The following is a 15342-nucleotide window of genomic DNA, read 5'->3' on the forward strand; positions in this document are numbered from 1 at the left end:
TAAATAGCATGGTGACAACTTTGCTAGAGTCTCTGGCTTTATTTACAGTGTTCATAAAAGAGAGTAAATCAGTTGTATTACTGAGGGCAGGTCTGAAGCCATGTTGAATAGAGGTTAGTAGTTTATTTTAAAAAAAGCTAACTAAAAAGTTGTTGATGGGTGCACATCTGTAATATTTTGATAAGAGGATAAAAGGGTGAAACAGCAACAGTTTGACACTTTTGTGGAGTTAACTCCTTTGTTCAATGGAATGGTAAATTATTTCTTCCAGATAATTGGGATGTATCCTCTTATAATAGGTTAGCAATTAAGGATTCCAAATGGATAGGGTATGGCCTATTAAATGACTAGAGATAGGTTGTAGTAGGAACTTAATGGGAATCCATCATGGGGTCTTCCCATGAGTCTGCTTGAGAAGTAAGTAAGTGAGTTTAATGTAAAAAGTGTTGTAGGGGTGGTATTGCTAATAGTTACATTAGCTATGCTGTCAATAAAATATGAATTAAATATAATGGCCGTTTAAAGAGGTGATTTATTAGGTTATGGAATTGGGTCATTTTTATTTTCTGGATTAAGTAGTGAGTTAATTGATGACCAGACTTTTTGGTGGTCATTTTAATTGGTGAATTGCAGGTTAGTATAAATGTGGGTTTTTTTTGTTTGTTTTTGTTTTGTTTTGTTTTTTTTGTCTTTTTTTATAGCTTGATTTCTGAGATACTTAAAGTTTTTTTTTTCGATTAGTGTTGTTTTTATTCTTTATCTATTCCTTCCATGGTTTATTCCTATGTGTCATTAGTTGTTTACTTGAAGGTGTTAATCATGGAGCATTGTTGATTTTTATTATTTTTGTACAAAGGGGAACTAAACTTATAATTATGTTGAGAAGCAGGGTAAACTTTTTAGGAGAGACCAGTTTGTAGATTTTTAATAACTCAAGAAAGGAGTTTTGGTTGAAATGAGTTAAATTCTGGTTTGATTTATAAAGATTTCTTTGGGATTGTGGGTAGTGTTTCTAATGTATATGATGGTAAATGGCCACTTAGGGTATTAGGGAGAGTACCAAGTAGTGTAAATTTACTAGAGTCTGAAAACAGGATCCAGTCAAGTATGGAGCCCCAGTTGCATTTTTTTGTCACATCAAGTTCAAGTTTTAATGAGTTGTGAGAAACTGTGTAAGGTTATACTGGTAGTTGGGAAGTCACATGTAAGGTTTTGTCAGCTGATATTAACTTAATCTAAGATAATAGTTTCATAGGAAATTGTAGTTGATATCCAGGACAGGATAACTTCTAGTTCTGTTATATTTTGTCCAGGAGGAATGCAAATAAGACCAATACATAAAGTTTTGGTGTTATTTACTTTTAGGATGCTGCTAGGGTAGTTCTATTTTATCAAATTATGGAATGGGATTTGAGTGTGTGGTAAAATTCTACTGGCTGTGATGCAATAATGCAATTCCATCTGCTTTGCTTTTTTGTGTAATCTATGTGACTTGATTATATTATAGCCTGGAGGTAGGAGTTGAGTTTGTTATACTGGTTTTGAGTCAAGTTTCTCTGGCAGGTAATACTGTTTGTCAGGAGTTTGCTGTGATATCCAGGCATGGACATCTGTGATTGTATTGCATATGCTGTGAAAATCAAGTGTGACCAATTTAAGCTTTTTGATTTATGGTAAGGTTACTGGTATACACGTAGGGCCTGGGTGAGGGTGGATGTTACCACACAGTGGGATGGGACAGAACTGGATATGATAGACTTTGACTACAAAAGGGCATTCTTCTTAGAGAAATTTGAAACTTGAGGGTAATGGTTTTAGAATTTGTGTGTAGAGGCCTGATTTTAGGGGAGATTACTATGGAAGTGTTAAATAGATTTGGAGAGATAGAGTAACTTATACTTTGGACAGGAATGGATTTGGTATTTTTGATGGAATTAATGAGTATTCACAGATATATTGTAGCAAGAAGTTGTATGTAAAAGGATGAAAATAGAAAGTCTAAGTGAGCAAAGAGAGAGAAAATTAACTGGAGTGTAAATCATTATTAAGAAACTGAGGATCAGATGTTTAAATATGTAAGAAGAAGCCGTTAAGATAGTGAAATATTTAGAAGAGGTTGTATAAAGTTGTTGATAGAATTTTAATGGTAAGGAGAAAGTGGGAAGAAATGAAAGAAGTATGATAACTGAGGGATTAAAGAAATGAAAAGAGAGGTGGTGGGTGAGGTTTTAAAATTATGGTGTGTTATAGCTTGTAGTGATAGGTGGAAAAAGTTGTATGGGTGGAGCAAAGGAATTATAAGTTTAGTTGATGTGGCGTGGATAGTAATTGGGGACAGAGTCGCAGAGCAGAGTGAGCCCCAGTGCAGCAGGATGCAGCTGGTAAGAGATGATTGGATTTATAAAGGAAACAATCAATAGGGGTGATGTGTTTGCTTTATATATATGCTACTATTTATCTGTTTAAAACAAAGGGAAATCTGTCCCTGCTATTACTGAAGTTTTTAATTTGCAACAGGTTGGATATAAGGGATATAGAAAACGTTAGAAAAATAAAAGTTATGTACTCACCATAACTATGCATCTCTGTTGTCCATTTCAGTCTTCCTCAATGAATGAATCTCAGATCCACCTTTAGATCTGACTCAGACCTTTTTCTCTAGATTCTAGGATCTGACTCTCAAGCTACTCCCTTTACCCACAATGCCTCTAACCACTGCATTACCTCAGATCGAGTTTGCTGCTACTGTAGTATCTTTAAACAATAAAAAAATAATCATGATACTGTAGAACAAGTAGAATAGTAACAGAACAGGGGCTCAAAAAGGAACTGTGGTTCCTAACAAAAAATGTTCATCAGGTCACTCCCAAAAACATGGATGGGGTAAGGAGGGGGGGATTTGAGGAAAAATTAAAATGGACAACACAGATGCATAGTTATGGTGAGTATGTAACTTTTATATCTGATGTCATTTTCATTCATTCCTCAATGAATGGGACAGTGTCCATAGCTACAGTAACTTTGGGTGGCCCTCATGGAAGGATGTTCCAGAGAAACGCAGAATTGAATGCAGCCCTATTTCTGGAGATGATATCTAACTTGTAATGAGCAATAAAGGTATGAGCATTAGGCCAAGTGGCAGCTGCACAGATATCATCACTGGAAGCTCTGGCCCAAAAAGCAGCTGACATACTCATTGACCTAGCTGAGTATACTTTTGGTTGTCTTGGCAAGGATAAACCTCTCAGAGACTTGTTATATCTTCCGGCTTTTCCCAGTTAGGGGTCGCCACAGCGGAACTCCGGTCCGCTAATGATTGGCAGTACAGAGACTAAAGATTAGAAATACAATCTGTTATCCATTTGATACTAGTTTCCCCATTTTGTTATTGGCAAATGAAACAAACAATTGATCAGCTTTTCAAAAATTTTTAATCCTATGAAGATAGAAATGAAGTTGCATATGTACATCTAAAAGGTAAAGTATGTATTCTTCTTTATTGTCAAATTTAGGAAAGAAAACTGGCAAGTTGATGACTTGATTTATGTTTGTTTCTGAGGTAACATTGTGTAAAAAGGCAGGATTAGTATGTAAGGTAACCCTAGCTTATTGGAAAATCAAAGAAGGCAGTTTTGAAGAGAGTTCTTGGAGTTCAGAGACTCGGCTTGCAGAAGTTAAAGCCACAGGAATGACTGTTTTCCAAGAAAGAAATTTGAGATCAGCTGTAGCTGAGGGCTCAAAGGGTGATTGTACTAAACTCTGTAATACAACAGTGAGATCCCAAGGTGGAGTAACATCCTTTATTGGGGGTCTAAGTAAAAAAAGTACCTTTAAGAAGTGCCTTACATAATTTGGATGAAGCTAAAGGGGAAGCATTATCTCCAATGTGGAAGCTAGAAATGGCTGTCAGCTGAACGTTGATGGTTGAGAAACTTGCACCACCTTGAAAAATAGAGGCAAGAAATTTAAAACAGCAAGCGATTGAAGCAGTAGAAGGATCCAATGCTCTCTGCTGAGTCGAAAAAGAAAACCTTTTCCATTTACTTTTATAAATTTTCCATGTAGACCGTAGGGCTTCTGGGATGAAGATAAAATTTGGTGTAAAGGAAAGAAAAGCTTGGAATGTCTAGCCATCATTGGAATTGGAGAAACCATGCAGTCAACCTGAGGCCTGAAATGTCCAGATGAGTCATCCCTGATGGATGTGGAAGGAGATCTGAACTGGGGTCCAGTGTCCAAGGAAGACGTAGTAGATGAGACCATAGGAAGAGGAACCACACTTGCTGAGGCCAAAAAAGGCAATGAGGATTACCTTGCTCTTTAACTGTAGTGCTTTCTGAAAGAATTTGGTGTTTAGGGAGGATCAGCGTAAAGAAGACTGGAAAGCCAAACATGGAATAGAGCATCTCTTGGTGACCGTCTGTGAGGTGGACGTATGGCAAAGATCCTGCTGCATTTGCTGTGAGAGGGAGAGGTGAATAGATTGCAGCAAGGTTAACCCCATTTGTAGAATATTATATTCACCACTGATTGGTTGAGAGACCACTCATGAGCCATAAGGATAGATCTGCTGAGCTTGTCTGCTAGAATGTTGGATTTCCCCAGTATTTGCACGAGATCATCCACTAACAAACTTTCATTGCTTCTCAGAAAAGCGGGGTAAGATCTGATTTCCCCTTGTTTGTTGATGTACCAAATGACTAACAATACTGTCTGTTTGGATAGCAATTGTTCCTAGAGGAAGAGAGTTCTGAAAGGCCTGCAGTGCTAAAAGGATTACTCTCATCTCCTAGACATTTATATACAATTTGTCTCTTCTGGGGACCACATGCCATGAGCAGTCTATCCCAAGAAATACCCCATCCACCCCAATTGGGAGCTTTGATGGTCAAAGTGGCATTTGGGGAGGAAGAATAAAGGGACATCTTTGACAAATCTTGTAGGCTTCAATCCACCACAGTAAGGAGTTCTTGCAAACTCAGATAATTTTATAGGATGTTACAAGGGCTGTTGAAGAAAGCACCATTGTACTGCCAGAGACCACTGGAAGATTCACTTATGAAGACAAGCAGTAGGCATCAAGGTAATTGCAGCAGACATTGATCCTAGGGCTTTAAGGATCAGTTTTGCTGTGGGAGAGGGTTGAGAAAGAACCTGTCTGATGTGTGATCTCAAAGCAAGAATTTTGGTCTGTGGTAAGACAGTGAGATGATTGACTATCTAGACAAGCCCCTATAAACTCCAAGACTTGAACTGGTTGCAGATGGGACTTTGAAAGATCGATGGTGATTCTCAGAGATTGGGATAATTGGAGTAAGTAATACCTAGCTTTTTCTAAGAAATGCCTGGTTGATGCAGTAAGGAGCCAGTCATCTAAATAAGGAAAAACCCTGAATCCATGCAATCTTAGATGGGCTGCTACCACTGCCATGTATTTGTTGAACACCCTGGGGACTGTGGTAAAATGAAAGGGCTGGGCTCTGAACTGATATTGGCTGGCTCCCAGCCAGAAGTGTAAGCATCTTTGAGAGAGTATGTTCATTTTAATGTGATAGTACAAATTCTGAAGATCTACAGAGCACATCCAATTGTCTTTCTGTAACAGAGGCAGAATGGACTGAATGTAACCATACAGAACTTGGAGTTTTGTTTTACAAACTGGTTCAGGTAACTGAGATCCAGGATGGGTCTCAGGTCCCCTGTTTTCTTTGGCAGTAAAAAGAACCTTGAGTAAAAAATGGATCCTCTTTGGTTAGGTGGGACCTCTTGGATTACTCTTTTATCTAGCAGCTTTTTAATTTCCAGAGCTGCTAACTCCCACTGATTGGGTGGAACATCAGGGAGACAATTTCTTTTTCATTGAGGGAGCTTGCAAAAAGGGAATGAGATATCCTCAGGATATGATTCTTTGTACCCACTTATCTTGTGTAATGGCTGCCCAGGTATTGGGTGCAAAGACAAGCACCCCCTGACTGTCTCCAGAGAAGAACAGCCAGACAGTCCTTCAGGAGTGCTGATAGGGTCTGTCTGAGAAGGAATCTCTGAACCCTTGATTTTGTGGACCCCCTCTGCCGCATGGGTGATATCTTCCATTGTTATCATTTCCCCCTCTGGGAGAAAAATCTCCCCATGGTTCTTGAAAAGGTCCTTGAAATTTCTGGAACCAGATCTTCTTACCACCACATTGATTTCTAGTGAAAGGTCTTTGTGGGGTACAAAACAGATTCTCATGACAGTCAAGGTATTTCCAACTTTCTCACTGCAGCAAAGTGTATTTTTAATGGTGGGCCCAAACATAGAAGATCCATCAAAGAAAGCACTGATGAATGGCACTTTAAAGGGCTCTGTAAAGTCATATAGTCACATCCAGGCAGGTCTCCTAATGGCTATGCCTGAACTCGCGGCTCGTGAGGAACCTTAAGCTGCATGAAAGATTAACCTCATGGACACATTCTCAATACATTGTAGGGTTGTGGCGTAAGATGAGGAGACTCAGAAAAAGGATCTGAAGAGGAAATAGGAATTGGATCTGAAGAGCTAAGAGTAGAGACATCTTTCAGGTGAGAGAAGACCCTCTCCACCACCTCAAAGGCAGAGGGACCAGGAGAAGCTGAGGCCAGTCTGACTGGAGCCGAAACTCTCAGGTCAGGCAAACCAGAGCCCTCCCCAACTCTCCACTCTGAGGGAGGAGTCGGAGTCGAGCTGTCCAGCACTGAGGCCCTGAGGGGAAGCAGCATCTCCAAAAACTTCTGAGTCAAGGTCTTTCCCTCAGACCCAAAGCACACACTTCAGCTCTGAGACATGTCCTGCTCCAGGAGAGTCAGAACTGAATGGATCATGGAGGTAGTCAGAGTTGAAGATAGGGTTATCTTCAGAGCTGACAGTTTGACTCTTGGAGGTCTCGGATCTGAGGACTCCAAAACAGAAGATCAGATTGGATAAGGAGTAATGATGGTATGTGAGGGAGGTTTAAGGCTCGCAGATCCAATGGGATCTGGAGCCAGTAAGACCCCCATTTGAATCTATGTTCTGAGATTCATCATTCTATCCACCTGTACCTCGGAAAGACTTTGGGAAGACCTGACTGAAGAGGAAGTGGAAGGAGGTTGAGAAGACTTTCTTGGGGTCTCTTTCAGGAACAGAGAACTTAATCTTGGAGACACTGGGTCTGGAGAAAAACAAGGGCTCCAGAGCTGAGGAGCTTTTAAGGTTGAAGGGGTCATATCCGAAATTCCGGATCCAAGTATTTGGTAATCTTAGCTGGAGGCTCCAATATTGGAGCACACTTGGGAGAGCTGACAGGAGAGCACTTTCTGTGCTCTCTGGACTCTGTGGATTTTGATTTCTGAGAGGGGGTTTGAGCCCCTGAAGTAGACATAGTAGAATGTGGCACAGAAGCATGGATAAGGCCCTTAAGCACTGATTTGTTACGTCGATCACTGATAACTCTGGCATTGAAACCAGAACAAATATTTCAAGAAGTATCTAGGTGAGCAGCGCCTTGTTTTTAAAGGAGAAATTTACTAGAAAAGACAAAATGCTCAAAATGAAAAAAGTCACAAAAATACATTTTGTATTCAGACCTAATTCAGAGAAATTAAATCTCACAAGTATGTCTCAGTAATGTGTGTAGGCCAGCGGAAGGAACTAGGAAGTAAATTGATCATTTAAAACTATCTTTTATATATAATAGATACCAAGTAGTATAGCATGTATAAATTAAAAGGATGAAACATGAATGAGTAGAGAATTTTATACTGTTTACCTCTGTCCTCCATTTCTTACAATTTTGGTACAGGCAAAACAAGAAAAAACTCTGTTTAGTGGCTCTGTATTGGCTGAATCAACTGTAGATTTTTCATCTTCCAGGATGAACTTGTAAATATGTTCAGCTCCCTGCCTGATGTCAATTTTTGGCAGCAGAGCTGTGTTCCACACACTTTCCTTCAGGCTGCTCCTACAGCAAGTAAAATGTTATTTTTGTTTCTTGATTTGTCTCTACTTTTTCCTGTTTTGGTAAATATTTTATATTAGAGAAACAGGAGCACAAAGATGTCTTATATGTGTAAGTGTCAGAGCTTCAAGTTCTGAAGTCAGTCTGGAAATGTGGCAGCTTCCTAGACAGATTTGCCAAAGCTGTTAAATTATCTTTTTTATTTTAACTTGCTGGAATTGATTTAGCTTTCTCTTACTTAAGATACATTTTTCTGCAGTCCTAGGGCATCTTCTTTGGGATAAAGTGTCCAGATTCCTTTCATCTTTTAAATTGCAGTAGAGATAAGTTCTTCATGTTAGACCATGTATAAAGGTTTTTGTGTAGAAATGGAATTTGAATACTGTTTTAGAAATTTTGTTTAAGTTTCTTTTAAATCAGCTCACCTTGTGCCTTACAGTTTATTTCTGGAAGACAGTGACTGCTATCACATTTGTCAGAAATTGTCTTTGGGTGCAAATGCTGATGTGGAAAGAGGTTTTCTAATCTTTCACTGTCTTTGTTGTTTGCCATCATGCTCTCTTTTTTCATGTGCATTAAAAGACATAGGGCTTTAACTTCTTCGGATCCTAAAGATGACTATGACTGAGAAGAAAAATATCTGAGAGTGTGAAGAGATGATTATTTCTTTTGTTCCCAACCAATGAAATACCCAAAGCAATAGGGTAACCAGTTATTAATAAGTGGTTAGCTGATTGCATCACTTTAATAATATGCTGGAAAGCCCTTACCAGGGCATGTTTGATGACAGTCTATGAACAGTGAGGCTAATTAGACAAACTTCTTCAGAGGATCCTAAACAGAGATATCTTTAAAGCTGCAACTTGATTCTCAGCTCATACTTTATGAAATATCACAGACTGGATATTCTGTCCAAAGTAAAGCTGAGCTCTACATTTGACGTGATTCAGGTGTTAGCAAGTACTGACACCAACCCAATGGGCTCATAGGTTGGCATTCTATCCAAAGGAGAAGAGTGAAACTAGGGAGAAAAAAAAACTTACTGTACTACAGTTATTTTAAGGCAACCACCACAAAACTAGATATATTCCTGTCCTGTGCTGGTAGTAATAGCTTCACTAATTCTCCCAATTTTATTTTTTGTTGTTTGTATGTTTGTCTATGAAGTGGGCATGTGTGAAAGGCTTAATGAAGTAAGAGTTGAATAACAGCTTTGAATCTTCCTGTTTGGATGGAAGTCCTGATTTTATTTATGTATATATTTATGTGTGTGTATATATAGACTTTCACGTCAACAGCAGAGGTTTTTTACTGTTTTGCAGGGGGGCAAACCCCCTTCACTCCCTGCAAATTATAAACACCAACTCCGAAATTGTACTACAGGAAGAAAAGGGTAAATTCCCTGATCCTCACTGTACCGCAATCTCCATTCACATTGCCAAACTCTTAATAACAAATCATGCTATACATTCATTATTATGAGTTTGTACTATTGCGGTTTGCTTTTGTGCAGTTTTGAAAGTGCACTTTTCTTGAACTGATATTTGATCAAATGTACTTCCAGCTTTCCTTCAGTGTTAAGGCATTTCTATTCAATGAATTTGCCTTGAACAGATGCTCCTTAGTGAATTTAGCATACTTAACTTCTGAAGACTCTGGAATAGACTGCCCATACATGTCAAGCAGAACACCTCTTTCGCCCTCTTCAAAAGGAATCTTGACGATTGGATGGAAGATAGGAAATTCACCCTGGGGATCACGTCAGTTGCCCTGCTAGACATGGGTCCAGGGAAGTAAATATTGTGGGAAGAAATAGCCAGGGAATTGTTATGGCTAGGCTTGTATAGGCCCTAGGGCCGATAGCCTATAACCAACCGATGAACCTATGAACCTATGAAGAGCAGTAGTTTTACCACCACTTGTTTTAATGTAGACACCAGGTTGAGTGCTATATTTAGAAGGGGAATGCTTGAGTGATATTCTGCTGTCACTTTTTGTACATTTTCTCTGAGCTTGTATAAAGTGTATTAGATATGTACCGTTTCGCTGGTGAAGCACTTTAGTAAAAGGCAGCTCAATGCTGCCTGTATTTTTTTAGTTACTTACTCTAGGGATCAGGTGCTGTAACAGCTGATAGCACTGAGTGGACAGAACACATATCATAAAATAGCTTGGGCCATTAAATGCAAGTGGAATTGTCATTTTGCATAGGTGAAAACTCAAACCAAGATAAAGATAAGAGTTTATTTTGTTATTGTGAGTAACTAATGCTTCTATACATTTTTTCTGCCTTTGTCAATATGGTAACTGCATTTTTATTATACACCTATGATTATCATGCCAGTACTACACTATAGCAGTGTATGCTAGCTCGAGTGTTTCATTATCTGAAATGAGATGAAAATTCTACTGTCCTGAAACTGTTGCATCCAGAAAACTTTCCTTCCAAAACTGTGGTAGTTTAGGGTTACAGTGGCAGTGTACAGGTGTAAGTGTTTGCCTTTACATGGAAAGAGATATCACCAGTGAAAAACATTTTTCTTGAAAGAGTCATTTAATCCAGTAGACCTACTCCAGTGCTGTCTAAAGTTAAACTTGGGTATAACTGTTCATATTCTGTCTACTTTCCAGACTATAACCATTTAGTGTGTAGTTAGTTGTATATAGTCTTCAGGTTTTACATTAGTATGCATTTTTTGAAGGACATGATGTCTGAAACATAAATGCCAGCCATTTAGTGAATTCATTCCTCAATGACTTGCCAGTTGCCAGACCACCACACATTTTATGAGGAATAGACCAAAAATATGAGATAAAAATCTGGACGTTCTGCTAAAATACAGAGAGGTGAGAGGTGTAAGGTAGTCGTTCTCATGGCTGTGCATCTTTACCCTGGAATTTGAATGCTTACCCATGCTAATATAGCTGCAGCCCTAAAGTTTACACTGTCTGTCTCTGTAATAGCAGGACAAAATGTAATTACCTATGTCAGACTTTTTTTTTTGTAGTGTCACAATATATATTGAAAATAATCAGTGATTTAATTGATAATTCTTCTGGGTTATGTTGTCTTAAAAAAACTTGAAAACACACTTTGCATTCATTTTCATTTGGGAATTTCCAGTTATTGTCATGATGTTGAATTTTATGCATAATATACATGATAGCAGAATTTCAATAATGTAAAGTATTATTGCAGTTGCGATTACTTACAGTTGAAGGTATAGTGTAATAAAAGCTAAATCATAGGTGTGAATATCTCCAGATGCACTTTGTTGTTCCTCTTTAATGTGTAATTAATTTATGAAATTCCACCTATTAAACACAGGCCTCTTTTTGGGTTGGACCAAGAAGCCTTTATTTGGTCACATGATCACAAATTCATCCAAAGTTCATCTTGTGATGGTTGGAATGAAACTTTGACTATGATACAGGGCTCATTAGTAACTTAAGCTTTTGTTGCAAACTATGCAGCTAAATATTAGACAGTGTCAACTTTCTACAGCTCTGACAGTGTTAACAATTAACAGTTATAAATGTTTTGAAGCAGTGTTTTCTTTGTTTTTACTCCACAGACCTCCACATTTATCAGTCTAAATTTAATTCACCTGTTCACTCTTTGATGCTGTATGTGTTACGGTTATTCACTGTATCTTACTTACCAATTAATAAATTAATTTGCTTTCCAAAATTTCTTGCTAGTCATTGCAATAACATATAGTAATCCAGTTATTCTTACAATATATATTTCCTATGTTGTGTCATAATTTACAAATCTGGTTTCACAATAAATTCATTTTGCACAAGTTTGGAAATATTTAAAATGCTAACCCCACCATATTATGAGCTTCTGTGTTTTCTAATAATTGCATTACTCATATATTAAGCTATTAATTTGGCATTAAGTTGCATTAATAATTTCATAACCTTTAATTGCAGCACTGATAATCTAATGGACTAACCCTCTAACTTCTTTCCTTTCAGTTATTCCTTCCACCACAGTTAGCCGTGTGGCGTCTTTACCAAAAGGTAATTGGAAGAAATTATCATCATTCTAAGAAGTTTTATTGCTCTTTCACCTCTGTGTGTAAAAGACCTTGGTGAACACAGAAACTAAATTACACCAAGAGTTTATATTAGTATTGTGGGTGTCAAAGGAAAAAACTTCAAAGACCAATTCACGTAAGGTTCAAGTAAGGCACCCTTTATTAACTTGCAGCAAGAAGACAAAGCATGCAGGCAGAATGATTTGTCTGGACATTAATAATTAGTATGGCATTTTTATACAGTTCTTTCCATGTTACACAGAAATGTTACTTCTATTGTTGACATAGTTAGATGCAGCTTTCTGTATTGTTCTATAGAAAATGTTACTAGACTAATTGCTGACTAGTTGAGAATAACTGCTGATTTACAAAACATTTAAGAAAAACAACCTGGCCTTGGGGCTTATTTTAGCCCACCACAAACTTTCAATTCTTCAGTTGTGCAGTTCTAATATATATGTTACATTTTGCCTAGATTCAAGGTACATTTCTAGCTTAGGTACAAGTAATGCTGACTACGGTTTATACTTTCAAGCATCCATTGTGCTCCTTATCAAAGCTTCTATCAGCTGTGCACTTTCTCATGGCATAAGCAGAAAATCAATAACTCTTTGTTAAGTCTCGTGATACTAGTAGAAATGAAACACTTCTTGTTATTTGCTGACATTAGCAGAAAATAGAATGCTTCTTGTTAAGTTTCTAATAGCTGTGCAGATTCATGCAGTGTGAACAGAATAAATGTATTAACCCTTTTAAACCTCGAATGCTTAATGCATGCATATTACTAATACATACTTTTCTAACATTTCCCCCCTTTTAATACTTTTATTCTACTTTCAAAATAAGCATAAACAGTTTTTTTTCTTCCCCTAACCTCTTCCTACTCAGGATTTGCAGTTAAGAGAGTCATTCAGTTTAAACTTATGAAAGCATTTTCAATTTTTCAACAATTCTTCAAGTTCAGCACCTTGGTATAAGGTTTCTGAAACTGACATGTCTATAAAGTCTTTAATCAGTCTTTTCATGCAGGGGATGCAGCAGCACACACATACCACCAGCAGGATCATTCCTACACAGATGGCAATCAGGATGTTCATTAGGATACTGCCCCACCCCCCAAACAATCTCTGGAAAAAGTCTGTCAATGGATTTGGTCCTGGCTTGGTCATAGCCGACACTTGCTGAATTACCTCAAGGTGATTGTCTATCTTGTGTTTGTGGTCAGGAATATACGAACAGCACTCCTCCTGGATTAAAGCACAAGTACCTCCTCTCGCCACTAGGGTGAAGTCAAGAGCCATGCGGTTTTGAAGCACTACAGTTCTCATGGCAGTCAGTTCATCAGTCACCAATTCTAGAGCAAAAAAGGTTGCATTGCTCATTATTTCGAGAAGTTTAGACAGTTTTCTCAGTTCCCAGATTGATTTTGTTGTTCCATATGCTGGCAATACACCTGCCCGCAAGATGATGGTATCACCCAAGTCCATATGTGACAGTCCATTTTTGCCTAGGTTCACAGCATGATGGTTTTTCCAGCCCACATTGATTTGCCCCACTGGGTTGACAGGTTTCTTGATTTCTCATCGAACATTCCGAATTTTCCCCTGAGGTAAAACTGCTGTGTGTCATATGGCCAGAACCAGGTACCCCAAATAACAACTGCCGGACCAATTCTCAGGTAACCACTTATATGCTTTCCTACCAAATACAAAGTAGCAATCTTCTACTTTGGTAGTAACTTTACTATGTCCTGGCTCTGGATGAAACATTTTTTTGTCAACTATAATCAGTTGCTTATAGAGGTCAGCATTATGTTTTACTTCATCAGTTGTCCTATGCATCAGTTCAAAAAATGAATCATAGCTTGTGTTGCAATAGAAATTTGTGTTGTCAGTTTTATTGAAGCATCTATAGGGAACAGTCACATTGCAATTGCTCCAACCCACCTGAACTGTATCATTTTTGTAAAAACACACAGTCCCCTTCTGTCGAACAGACAAGTGCAATGCTATTTATCTTGTGATATGTCATCTGATGTATCATAGACTAAGTTTTCCCAGGTCTTGTTGGCTCCTAGGGGGACTGAAGTTAACAATAACCCCCCGTATGCTGTTGGCAAAACTGTGCAAATCCAGCAATTCGAAATATTGAAGGTCTCAGCATACACATATTTGATTACCTGGTAAGTGTTAAAGTTTGGGTGCCACTCTACGTGCAACTCTCCACGCTTATTCAGTTCAGTTTGTGTGGCTGGGAAAAGGAATGGCCACAACAAAAAGATTATTGTCACTAGTACAGTCAACAGAATGATTATGCAATACTTCTGAGGAAACTGTTGTTCTCCGTTCCTGTTTTCTCTGACTCTTCTGAATAGGTACATCAGGATCTTACTGGATCCTGTCATCTTTATTTCAGACGTGTTCTTACTCTATGCCCTAATAGGACCTTCAGCACCGATGGTTTCTTCACTGGGGTTGAGACGGATCAGTCCTATTGATCTGACCCCCCTTTGTAGCCAAACTTTGTGCTGAGGGCCCCAATGGAGAGGTAAGATTTTTGTCCAGTTCAAAGTTTTTAACTAGTTTGCAGTGCGTCATGTGGATCCATGAAGCTCTCTCTGCTATCTTGACTGCAGTGGGTGTCGAAAGAAGCACCTGGTATGGACCTTCCCACCTTGGTGATGACCAATTCTTCTTCTTTATATTCTTCACCCACACCCACTCCCCGGGGATCACTGCCACTTCTGATGTTTCGGTTTGTTCTTTATCTGAAACAGAATTTGATTGCAACAAATGTTTAGAATTCATGACTTTCTTCATATATTCAGCTAGTGGAAAATCAGCTTCCTGGTCTGAGGACATCAAAAGTTTCCACTGGGGTGTATAATAAGCCCTTCCAAATAGTTTTTCAAAAGGAGTCAATCCTTTTGCAGTCGGAACAGTTCTCATGCTCAACAGTGCCAGGGGCAAACAATACAGCCAATTCTTTCCTGTCTCAGCTATTAACTTTCTCAATTTGTTTTTTAATATACCATTATGCCTCTCAACTAGCCCTGCAGATTGCAGATGGTATGCACAATGATTTTTTAAAGAAATACTAAAATGCTTACTTAACTGCTCTATGGTTTGGTTTACAAAGCGTGTACCATTTTCACTGTAGATCCTTTCCGGAATGCCGAATCTAGGGATGATTTCTTTGACAAGTACTTTTGCTACTGTGGCTGCATCTGGATTTTTGGTTGGAAAGGCTTCCACCCATCTGGAAAACATATCTACAATGACAAGACAATACTCCTTATTTTCACATTTGTTCAGTTCTATGAAATCCATACAGATAGTGTGA

The 15342-nt window shown here is 38.4% G+C and overlaps 1 protein-coding gene across 30 annotated transcripts in view; it reads left to right on the forward strand.

Moving 5' to 3' along the window:
- The window catches only part of NFASC (neurofascin), a 2999343-nt gene that overhangs the window by 2150572 nt on the left and 833429 nt on the right, over positions 1 to 15342 (forward strand). For 23 of the 30 annotated variants that reach the window (XM_044076767.1, XM_044076768.1, XM_044076766.1 and 20 more), the window contains one exon: positions 11939 to 11983. The exons of the other annotated variants lie outside the window; for them this stretch is intronic. In XM_044076767.1, coding sequence (XP_043932702.1) covers positions 11939 to 11983 — 45 coding nt within the window. The remainder of the gene's footprint in view (positions 1 to 11938; positions 11984 to 15342) is intronic. 30 annotated transcript variants of the gene reach the window in all.

This window comes from Protopterus annectens, chromosome 7.part0 (genome assembly GCF_019279795.1).
Source record: "Protopterus annectens isolate FY-2018-M chromosome 7.part0, PAN1.0, whole genome shotgun sequence".
Classification (NCBI taxonomy): Eukaryota; Metazoa; Chordata; order Ceratodontiformes; family Protopteridae; genus Protopterus; species Protopterus annectens.